The following is a 12,264-nucleotide window of genomic DNA, read 5'->3' as shown; positions in this document are numbered from 1 at the left end:
ATGAGTAAAATGCCATTATAATCAACAGGTAAGACACTGTAAAATTGTTCCGTGTTGCCTAGATTAATACTGTAAAGTTTCGTCGAAAATGCACCTCCGACATTCAGATTTAGTCTGAGAAAGGACAACCACGCAAGCAACTCTTAGCAGAGAGGAGGCAGAGATTCGTTTTCCAAATTCCGTCACGGCAGTTCTGGAAGCTGTGAAAAACGTTAAACTTTAGTCGGATTGGCTTCCTTGCTCATGATCGCCAGCACACTGTAGCAGTAGGCCAAAGGCCAGATAAGGTGGCTTCCCCACTTTACTGCAGTGTCGCATGGAAAACAGCTTCATAGCGAAACATACCACTATTTTCATCAGTCCAGGACAGCAGGCTTGATACGGAGAGCCACAGATGATTACGGCAAGAATTCAACTATCCATGCTGCTGCTTGAATGAATACAAGGCGTGAACATTTGCCAATATTCAGGCAGCATAAAGGTGTGATCAAAGGGGCAGACATAAGCCTCGTCCAGGCAGCCGATAAGCAGCCTGCAGCAGCTAGGCTGCTGTGACATACCGAAAGATTTGGGGTCTTTGGATCCGTCATGCTTGCAGGTGTTATCTGCACAGGCCCAAGAAAGGCAAGCACGGCTTTTGCCTCTTAGTTTCTGGAGGCCTTGTGCATCGTTTCTGCTGAGGGTGGGCCACCAGTGAGCTATGACGCTAAAGCATTAGGACTTCAAAAAGAGCTGCCTTACTGAACATGCTAAAATAGCTTGCTGCATGCTGGGCATTTATCATTTTCACAGGCCAGCTATCTTTAATCCTTTATCTTTTTGGTGCACAGTGTTTGTTTTTTTAACCATAGTCATGGTTTAGTGTATGCCCTATGTGCAGGTCAACCACACGGCGTTAGGAAGACATTGAAAGAGAACTCGTTTTGTCATGGTGCATTTTTTTTTTTTTTAAGGAGGGGGGGGGCGGGCGGAGGGGGAGGGTTCGAACATTGACATATGAATCACTTTTCATTTATTGCCACACTTTATGCTCTAGACATATAGTGTGCTTTTGCAAAGAAATGCTTTCACTTCTAAGGAGCATAAAATCTTGTTCTTATAGTGGTTCTTTGGAATGAAGGTGGCGTGGATGAAGATGCTTGCATGGAGAAGCTGGCTGCCTATATCAGGGACAATGGCTCATCTTTCCCTATGCTCATTGGTGAGCGCCTTTGTTATAAAATATTTCATTCCTACTTCTTTTTCAGGGCTGTCCTTGTTAAATGATACTCTATAAAGGGATGCTTGTGCGTAATTGTGTGACTAGTGCATACTTGCAAATCCTCCTGAATCACTCGGGAGACTCCTGAATTTTGACTAAACTTTTCAGTCATGCAAGCACTGCCTTATATCTTCAAAAAAAATTGTCTCTGCTCCATAGTTTTTTTGTGAAACTCTCTCGTGATTCCTGCAGTCGCATTGTAACTGCCAGCATCCCCGTCAACGGTTGCGCCGATGCCACTGGCATCATCGGCTAAGCAGCTGATTAAAACCGAATCAAGCTCTGTTGTAGTGCTGAAAAAAGGCCCTGGCACAATTATGTATCATCAGTAAACAGCTCAGTCACTTGCAAAAAAAATGTGGAAGCAAGTCTATAAATTAAATGGCACCTACTCCTCCTTCATTCCTCTACTAAATGTCCCTGGAATGCAAACAACTGAAGAGGAACAGGTGGATATACTGACTAAACATTCCTCCACAGTTTCCAGTTTTGTTCTTAAAATACAAAAGCACAGCTGAGGAACAAAGGATTTCAACATGTGACAGCTTAAAAGAACAGTAATAATATCTTGATTACACTCCAAGAAATAAAGAGAGGCCTATCTGCTGGTAAACAGACTGTCTCTGGCTCTGATAAAATACATTATAAAGTGCTCGTCCATCTGTCTGAACCATCTGTGGAAGTTCACTTGTTCCTTAACAAAATTTGGTTACTAGGAAAAATGCCCGAGGCCTGAAAAAAAAAAAAAAAAAAAATGCCCATAATTGTGTCTTTCTTGAAACCTGGAAACCACCAACCTCCCCTTTTAATTATAGGCCCATAGCTCTCACTAGCTGTCCAAACCGTTTGAAAGTGTTGCAAACATTAGGCTGACCTTTGTCCTAGCAACCCATGAACTTATCGTGTTTCTGTAGATATAAAAGAGCATGCTCAACAAACAGACCATGTAGTGGCAAACTTGGGCATTCGTGACAGGGTGCTGAAAGTTTTAAATGATTCTATGTCTAACCATACATTTCAAATTTGTCCTGGTCACACTTACTTTAGGAACTGGTCCTCAGGGGTATACCTTAAGCATAACACTTATTATTGTAAAAATGAAGTCCATTAACACGAAAATCCAAAAATTCATTTTGTATGCAGTCTGTATTGGCAGTTTTCAGGTAGCCTGATTTTCAGATAGACTTACTGTGTGAGAGGCAAGTATAATGATATATAAACACAGACAACAGTGGATTATTCCAGTTTTTCACACAGAAAACTGTGGCCATTCTGTTCTCTCACAAATGAGGCTTGTATGCCGATCCCACCTTACACCTACATAAAACCGAATTGCCTGCAAGAAATGAACATAAATTTCTTGACATAATTTTTGACTGAAAACGGTCATTGCCTCACATAAACACCGTGAAGAAGTAAGTTTCCCAACTCTAACTACAGTCGAATCCACCTATATAACAATATTCAAATGCCACGAAATTTCCATTGTTATAACTGATAATTGTTTAAACGGTTTGCACGAAAACATAATTGCAGAGAGGGGTCACGGACGGCAAGTGACATGCGAGCTCCACCGAGACATCGTTTTGGTGGCCCCGAAAGGGGTCTTGTAAAAAATATGAGAAGGTTGCCGCAGCTGCCCCTCAACTTGAGAAATCCCGAAGTTACGCTGGGGTGAAGAGAGAGAGAGAGAGGAAACTTTTATTTAAAAGCAGAGGAGATCGGGGCACGCAGGCCCCTGGAGTGAAATCGCCACAAGCATCTCGCCGCATACATCTCACTGGCTTGCACGAAAAAACCCATGTCCGTTAACCTTGCTTGCCTCACACGAAGTGTGTCGACGTCCTTCTCCATGGCATCTAGGTACACCACGTAGTGCAGTGGAAGGTTCCTCGCAAAAACAAAGCCCCAGAGAGATTGAATCAACTGCAGGGCCTCTTGCGAAAACAACGTTGAGGCAGCCTGCCCTACTGAGTCATCGTCACTGTCGTCGCTGTCACTGTCGTCGTCAGGCGCCTTGTCGGACGCGTTTGCGCCCACTGTCAAGCGATGACTTTTGTTTGTCAAACTTCTCAGCGGAGCAGATGATCGTCGACACCGTCGGTTGCGATAGTGCATACTCCTTCACGATACTGGACTTCGTCTCCAAATCGATAACCGTGCGCTTTCTTTTCACCGGCAACGTCGTCCGATAATCAGCGGATGGATCAGCCATCTTCCGTTTCGGCGGCGATTCAAACGAGACGGAGAAACCGCATGGCATGGAACGACTTCGACGCAATCAACTTGCACAAGCAACCAAATCCTCCGTTTGCAGAACTGCACAAAATGAGGGGCGAGCGGGCGAGTGAGCAGATCAGCGCGTTGGCGAAGTCCATTTGTGTTTCGGAGGGTGGCGCAGTGCAGAGCTATGGGCGCAGTCCATTTGTGTTCTGAGGGGTGGAAGGGCAGCGGGAGAAAGGCGTGCGTGGCTTACAATGCGGAGAAGGCCAGAAAACAGGTTCTATTGTATGAGCGCGCAGCGGGGAGGATGCAGCAGCTGGAATTACTTTTTTTTTTTTTTTTCAAACATTTCGCATTCCACAACCTTTTGGCACGAGAACTCAGGAGCCAGACTTCATTGTTATAACCGATAATGTAGCAAGGGGGCATTGTAGTAAGCGGGTTATTTTACCATAAAAAACATACAAAAGTGGACGGCACAGCAGGTTTTCATTGTTGTAACCGATATATTGTTAAAACCGGTATCATTATAAGTAGACTCGACTGTATTCTGAAAGTTCTCTCACAAAAACACTGGGAATCTACTAGGACACATCTTTTACACATTTATCACTCTGTTGTATGGTCTTGCTTACATTATGGTAGCCTAGTGTACGGCTCTGAAAGACCATCATACCCAAAACGGCTAAACCCAAGGCCTAACTTGGGTTTGCATCTTCAGCCAGTGCACACAGAACCTCTCCTGTAAGCAGCCTCTAAGTTGAAGCAAATAAATCTTCCCTTGGGTACAAGAGAACCATGCTTTCATGCTTCTTTCATGCTTCTGTGTCCTGAAAATATGATCCTTACCAAAACATCTATGCTACCCCGTAGTTACAAAGTACACCTTATATATATATATATATATATATATGTGTGTGTATAGTACCGTATTTGCTCGCATAATGCTCGCACCCCCAACATTGGGCGTAAAAAATTTGATTTTTTTTTTCCTCGCATAATCATCGCACCGCCAATATTACCACCACGAGAGTCGTCTGCTAGTAGCAACAAACGCTATCTTTAGAGCGCTACTGAACCTAGCTGTTAATGTAAACAGCGCGAACACGAAGACAAAGGACAAGATAAAGGACAACTCGCCCAAGAAAGTATCATGGTGAACCTAGCTGGCCTCATTGTGTGCACGCGTTACCATGCGGCGATAGCGTGCTCGGGTATATCATCATCATCGGTTATGCTCGTTTGTTTTTGTTTTTTTTACCTCCATGATGCTCATAGTCACCACTTTGCGAGGTATCTCCGCGTCTCGTCGTTCCTTCGTTTCGTCCGTGTTACTTGCTTTGTTCCACCGTCTACCATGTTCTTGGTGCCGCATCGCGGCGGGGGGGGTACGCAAGTTATACAGCTGCTTTTAAGCTGAAAGCTTTTGAGTACAGGCTACAGCATAGCAACCGCGCTGCTAGCAGGCTCTTCACCGTCAACGAGTTCTGCGTAGTGCGCCACTGGAGACAGTGATTGCAGTGTCGATACGGACTCGGATCAAGTCTCTGATCGAGAGTAGAACTGTATGTTCTGCTGTGAGAATTATACCACAGAGCGCGGGGAGTGATGATGAGGCTGCGTGCGGTAAATAAATTGCTTTAGCAATTTGTGCTTTTGGCGACCCTGTACTTTTATAACAAGGGTAAGTTCTGCTTGAAAGTAATGTTATGGTTATATTTACAATAGCTGACCTAAGAATCCCGATTCACACCTATTTAAATTTGCTTTTAGGGCTCCAAAATATTTGCTCAAAATTTTCCTCGCATAATTATCACACCCCTCAACTTAGCATTCATTTTCCTCAAAAAGAAGTGCGAGCATTATGCAAGTAAATACGGTATAAACCGTATATAGGTACAGTAAAACCTCATTAATTTGAAGTCCCTGGGATTGCGAAAAACCTTTGAATTAGCCGTGGTTTCAATTGATCAAAAGCGCAAAATAACTGCACGATACGTTGCTATGTCAACACAGCCCCTTTATTAGATGTTCACTTGAAGTAGTCATCGATGCATGAATCCTTGGCCCGGTAGTTCACGGCACCATAAGTCACGTCCACCAGTTGACTAGCAATGTGCAGCATATCATTGTTACCACCACTACAGTCCACAAAACTGCGCACAACGTTTAGTGACTCTACGACTGCAGGTAAAGCCGGTGAACGGGCGGGTTCAGCATCAGGATCATCGTCGTTGGAATGTCCTCTGTCAGAGATCTCACTTTCGAACTCTGCATACGACGTTTGCACATCACATTCTGCACTCATGTAGTTCATGAAATTGCAGCTGCCGTTGTCTTCACTGTCGTCGTTCATGCACAGACACAGTGCTTCCCTTTCATTGTTTAATGTACTATCAGTACAGACAAGTCATATGTAACCGTCATTCTCTTCATTGGGCAAACCGGCATCTTCCCTCCAAGAAAACCCAGCATGCTTAAAACAGCGATGGAGATCGTCCTTTACTTGCTTCCAGGTGTACGCAATTAAACAAATGACACCTAAACGATCCACAGAATACTCTGTGCCGTTGTTATAGCAGAGGAGGAGCCTTTTCAACAGATAGCAGCGATAAATCTTCCTTGCATGCAGAATGTATACTTGGTCCATAGGCTAAGATGTTGCGGTCATATTCAGTGGCAGAAAAATAATTTTAATCGCTTCCAAGTTCTGGATACACTGTGGGCTGGGCAGTTGTCCACAATGAAAACATTTTTCCGCCTCGGCGCAGCAAACTTGCTGTCAAGGTGGCGCACATACAGTTGAATCCCGGTACAACAAAAGCCGCTTCAGCAAAATTTTCGCCACGACAAAATATTTTGCATTCCCCATAAAACTTCCATAGGACTTAATGTATTAAAATTTCCTCAAAAACGAAGTACTTTTGCGAGCACATGTTCGCTTCTACTAACTTTTTTGCGAAGTTTCGCGGGGGAGTGGCCCCTCTGTCTCATCTTTCTTCAGAAGGTGGGTGCTGGAGAGTCACTTTCTCGTTGCCGCTGTTTATTTTTTTGCATCGCAGACCTTTGAGGGGAGGGGAGAAGGGGAGGGCGCACCCATACCGCACGTCTTCCTTGTGCACACCGCTCGTTTGCCTTTTTATTTATTTTTTTTCTTCAGATGCCCACATGATTTCTGAAGTGACGTCATGCCCCGCTCATTGGCTAACTCCATTCTACGTGTAAAGAAACGAGTCTACTCTTGCCTTTGCTGGGCTTCTTCACGGTCACTGTGTTCGCAATTTTCTGCCAAGCAGGAAAGCACATCATGATCACATGCCAGTGGTGTTGGCTGGTACAGTAAAAGCTCGTTAATTCGAACTTCACGGGACCGGAAAAAAAGTTCGAATTATCCGATGTTCGAATTATCGAATGGCCTCGAAAAAAACTGACCAAAGCCAATTTGTATTACGGTAAACGTACCGTATTTAGTCGCGTAACGAACTCCTCCCATAATGAACCCACCCAGCCCCGATTTGTGCTTACGAATCTGAAAAAAATTAAAAAATAAAGGCGTCGTTCGTTAGCGCGTCCCTCCGTTTTGGGCCATATTTCTTGGCAGTGCGCCAGATGCTGCGCAGCGATAACGGCGTGTTTATCTTTTGATTTTAGCTCCGGCAGGAGGGAGAAAAGCGAACTTGGCAAAGTGCCAGCGCTTGTTCGGTTGTGCAAGCCTCCTTTTCAAAGCTTTCGCTTTATCATGCTATGAGCGACTGAGGCGGGCGGCACCGTCTACTGCCACTTCAATCATGGAACGAACGGTGCTAAAAGTGCTAAAAGCCGGCGTCATGATTGCGGCTGACTCGCGTGCTTCCGTTGACGACTGATGAGGGAAAAGATGGATGGCCATCGCAAAAAAAAAAAAAATTATCCCATAGTGCCCGTCCGAGATCATAGCCTTTCATGGGCGTTGGCTGGAACCGCGCTGACAGTACTTGTCCCTATCCCTATTTCCAGATTAACAGGGTTGGAATTAATGAGTATTTAGTTGTGAGCTACGGAGGTTGCGCAGAAGAGAGAGCAGGCAGCCACCGCCGCGCGGCTATGCGCTGACCTTGCCTCGGCCACCGTCCCCTCCCTTCAACGCCACCGGCCGCCACGCCGGTCATGGCGCCATTTAAGTTTTACCCACTCTTCCATGGTTTTACCTGGTTCCATCTTCCGTCCCCGTTTTGGACGTGCGCTGCCTCTAATTATGCCTACCGATCGCGAAGGTTTCTGTTTTTCTTTTTTCTTTTTTTTTTCGCGTGATGTGCGCCAAGTCGCCCAGACGCGGCGGCGCGGCGGCGCATAGTTCGAATTATCCGTAGCGGAACCGACTCGTGTTCGAATTAACGGGCTTTTTTATACACAGATCTCTATGGAGCTTGGCCGGATCAAGTAGTGTAGTTCGAATTATCCGAAAATTCGAATTATCGAGGTTCGAATTAACGAGCTTTCACTGTAAGTGTTCGCAGCCTCCATGCAAAGAGGGCTGCTCGAAAGTGTGTGTAAAATGCTTCAGCGGGTAAATATGTCATCTGCTAGCGTCTTCGGCGGTCGTCTGCTGAGAACCGAGTGAGTTTCAGGCAGGCTGGAGCTCATTCAGGTGGGTGGAGCTTCATTCCCTGTTGGAGAAAAAAAAAAGAAAAATGCGAGACGTGCTGAAAAGTGCTGCAAGAAGAAGCCCACTCCGCATTACCATTTTTCTTTGTATGTCCTTGTCGTTCGTGAGTGCATTAAGCGTGGTCTCTTCTTGTCTCTGCTAGTCGCTGCTAACTTGCTAGGATGTCACCACCAGCGAAGAAGCGGAAGTTTTTTTCGCTAGAAGAAAAAGGGCGTATTATTGCCGAAGCAGAAAGTGAGAAGAGGAAGGCGAATATTGTCGCAGATTTTGGCATCGCACAGAGTTCGTTGTCAACGATACTGAAGAGTAAAGAAAGCATCGGCAAGGCACTTGATTCGGGCACTTCAGCTCAACAAAAGAAGGTGACGCAGCCAACATACGAGAAGCTTGATAAGGCTGTTTACGCCTGGTTCATCGAAACGCGAGCCAAGAACATCCCGCTTAGTGGAAGCATTTTTTAGCAGAAGGCCCTCAATTATGCCTGTTTGCTAGGCCTGGATGACTTTAAGGCCAGCACAGGTTGGCTCAATCACTTCAAAGCGAGGCACAACGTCATAGGAAAAGTTTTATGCAGTGAAGCAAGTTCCGCGGACACTGGCGGCGCATCGGAATGGGTGGTAGACAACGTGGCTGATATTATGAGCGTCTACGTGCCATCCGATATTTACGACGCAGACGCTAGATTTTAAAGGGCAGTGTTGCCGGGATGCCAAAAAAAGGGTGACTGTGCTGCCGTGCACAAACATGGATGGATCGGACAAGCGTAGTTATTGGCAAAAGTGCCAAACTGCGCTGCTTCAAGGGAAATAGAAGCCTTCTCGTCAAGTATGCCGCTAAAGGGCGGTTGTGGATGACCCATGCCATATTTACGGACTGGCTTACGGCATTCGCCTCGCATTCGGGAGGTACGGGGTTCGATCCCCAGTGCCGCCGGGTACCCACCGGTTTCCAATGGGTACAAGATTTCCCCCGGCCTGGTGCTCGGCTCTTTGGTGGTGAAATGCTTGGGAAAAGGGGCCATGAACCAAAAATGTTAGTTCAAGAATGAGCAGGCTTAACTGAAAGGTTAGTTTGCTCTTGGACAATTGTTCTGCCCACCACATTGATGACATTAAACTGTCAAGCGTCGAAGTGCAATTTTTCCCACCTAACTGCACTTTGATCATTCAGCCGCTAGATCAAGGCATCATCCGAAGTGTGAAGTGCGCTTATTGGGAAAGGCTGATTCAGCGGATTCTCTTGAATCTCGAAACTGGCAGCGAGACATAGGTGGACCTATTCATGGCTCTTCAGATGATGGCTGCTGCGTGGAACGTGACCCGGTCCACCTTGATCTACAACTGCCAGAAGGGGACCAGGAGGCGACCAGGAGGCGACCAGGAGGCGACCAGCACAGCTACAGCCGCGGAAGGTGACACTTCATCATCGTCGACTCCAGGGATCAGTACGGCCTGGAAATCCCTCCAGGATACAGGAAACATCCCTGACGATATCGAGCTGGACGATTTCGTCAACACTGATGCGGATGTGCTTGTCTACGAAGAGCTAAGTGATGAGGACATCATAAAAGTGTTGGCGAGCCGGAAGAGCCGCCGTCCGATGCTGAAGACGACTCCACCCAGGATTCACCCGCCTTGGCAACCTCGTCGCAGGTGATGGATGCCTTCGATGCTATTAGGAAGTTCCTGGGCTCTCACGATGACGACGCTGCGATGGCTCTCTTAACAGAGTAGGAGTGTCGCGTGATGCCGCGGCTGGCAGTGAAACACAAGCAAACAATGCTTACGGACTTCTGGAAATAAATTTTTTTTTTTTTTGCTCAAGTTGTCTGTAAATTCTCGACAACGAAATTTTTCATACACCCCGCCAATTTCGTTGTAGCGGGATTTAACTGTACTCCTCGACAAGTGCTGCGGTCATCCAGGCCATTTGGTTGCTTTTATAGAGTACATCGTCCTTGGAAAAGAGTCTGGCATTTTTTAAGCATCGAGGCTTCGCTGCTTTCCCAATGATTAGCAGTGGCAACTTGGAGCTTAGGATTGCCAGACACATTCATTCTGAACAGTACGGTTATCCTGTCCTTTGGTTGTTTTTTTTCCACTGACAACCGCATCTTTTGGTGCAAAACTCGTTGTTGGAAGCATTTTGTAGAACAATGCAGCTTTGTCTAAATTGTAGACATCATCTGCATGCTCTTGAAGCAGGGGAGCCACTGTATGTGCCTTCCACTGCCTGACAGCGTTTGTGTCAACGCTCCCGCTTTCGCCACACACTGTCACAGATACCCAACACAAGACAATTTCGTCAAGTTTAAAAAAGCAAGAGCAAAAGCCCGCTACATCCGCCGCCGCGCCGAAAAAGCCTCCTGGCAGAACTATGTAACTTCTATAAACAGCTCAACAACATAAAAACAAATGTGGGAACAGGTTAGAAAGCTAAATGGCAGCTACTCTCCATTTACCATTCCCCTTCTAACAGCCCCCGGATTACAGACAACTATACAAGAACAGGCCGACATTTTAGGTGAATACTTTTCTGAAGTTTCCAGTTCATCACACTACACTCAAACATTCCTAAAACACAAAAACACAGCAGAGAAACAAAAACTCACTACAAGTAGTGGTACAAAAGAACCCTATAATAGCTTAATTACACTACAAGAAATAAAAAATGTCCTAGCTGCCGGTAAACAAACTGCACCTGGTCCTGACCAAATTCACTACAAAATGCTCGCCCACTTATCCGAACCTGCCGTAGAGGCACTATTAAATTTTTTTAACAAAATATGGGTCCTAGGAAAATTGCCAGAGGCGTGGAAAAAAGCTGTTGTCGTACCATTTTTAAAACCCGGAAAGGAGCCGACATCTCCTGGTAGTTATAGGCCTATTGCTCTCACCAGCTGTTTAGCAAAATCATTTGAAAGTGTTTTAAACATCAGACTAACTTTTGTTTTAGAATCTCATCAACTTTTAAACATTCATCAGTGCGGTTTTAAAAAAGGATGCTCAACAACTGACCATCTCGTGCGTCTTGAAAACACTATCAGAGAGGCTTTTATACACCGACAGCATTGCCTTGCCGTTTTCTTTGACCTTGAAAAAGCATATGATACAACTTGGAGGTATGGGATATTGCGCGACCTAGCAGATTTAGGCATATGTGGCAGAATGCTAAAGGTTTTAAGTGACTTTTTGTCACATCGGTCATTTCAAGTACGTCTTGGGACCACTTTATCAAGAACCTTTCTGCAGGAGAATGGTGTGCCCCAAGGGTGCATTTTAAGCACCACACTTTTCGTTGTAAAAATGAATTCGATTAGTAAAGTAATACCAAATTCCATATTGTATTCACTCTATGTGGACGACCTTCAAATAGCCTACACATCATGCAACATGTCCACATGTGAGAGACAGATCCAATTAACAATAAATAAGCTAACAAAATGGGCCAGTGAAAATGGGTTTAAATTTTCTCCGCAGAAGACAGTGGCAGTTATGTTCTCGCTCAAACGAGGCATGCAGCCCAATCCTACCTTACACCTAAATGAAATCAAATTGCCCATAAACAATAACCATAAATTCTTGGGCATTACTTTTGACAAAAAACTCACTTTTCTCCCTCACATACAAGCACTAAAGAAGAAAGCCACCAAATCCCTAAACATCCTAAAAGTCCTTTCATGCAAACATTGGGGATCTGATAGGGCATGCCTTTTGCATATATATCGCTCTGTTGTGCGCTCCTCCTTGGACTATGGAAGCATAGTTTATGGATCAGCTAGGCAATCATATTTAAAGAAATTAGACCTAGTGCATAACTTAGGCCTCCGCCTTGCTTGTGGTGCATACAGAACGTCTCCTGTGCATAGCCTCTATGTTGAAACTAACGAGCCTTCACTGAAAGATAGACGAGCTTTACTTACATGCGCATATGTCCTCAGAATAAGGACACGGAAAAAACACATCTGTTACCTGATTGTCAGAACTTGCCCCTCCTGAACACTATTCTCAAATAAGCCTCAGACAACAAGACCATTGATAATGCGATTTGAAGACATTTGCCGTGAGCTCCATATTCTGGACACCTTGCCTGATGTCGCTCAAGAAAATAGGCCCCTGGCCCCATGGTACAACTT

General features: G+C 45.3%; 1 protein-coding gene across 4 annotated transcripts in view; it reads left to right on the top strand.

Moving 5' to 3' along the window:
• LOC146202765 (phosphatidylserine lipase ABHD16A) overlaps window positions 1–12,264 on the top strand; it is a 116,321-nt gene that overhangs the window by 68,677 nt on the left and 35,380 nt on the right. For 3 of the 4 annotated variants that reach the window (XM_084588319.1, XM_084588321.1, XM_084588318.1), the window contains exon 18: window positions 1,103–1,201. In XM_084588319.1, the coding sequence (XP_084444445.1) occupies window positions 1,103–1,201 (99 nt within the window). The remainder of the gene's footprint in view (window positions 1–1,102; window positions 1,202–12,264) is intronic. The other variant, XM_084588320.1, reaches the window with a different exon arrangement.

The sequence above is a fragment of the Amblyomma maculatum genome, chromosome 1 (assembly GCF_055883805.1).
Source record: "Amblyomma maculatum isolate TAMU_Amacu chromosome 1, ASM5588380v1, whole genome shotgun sequence".
Taxonomy (NCBI): domain Eukaryota; kingdom Metazoa; phylum Arthropoda; class Arachnida; order Ixodida; family Ixodidae; genus Amblyomma; species Amblyomma maculatum.
Note: the sequence above shows the minus strand (reverse complement) of the source record. Positions and strands in the feature narration are given on the sequence as shown.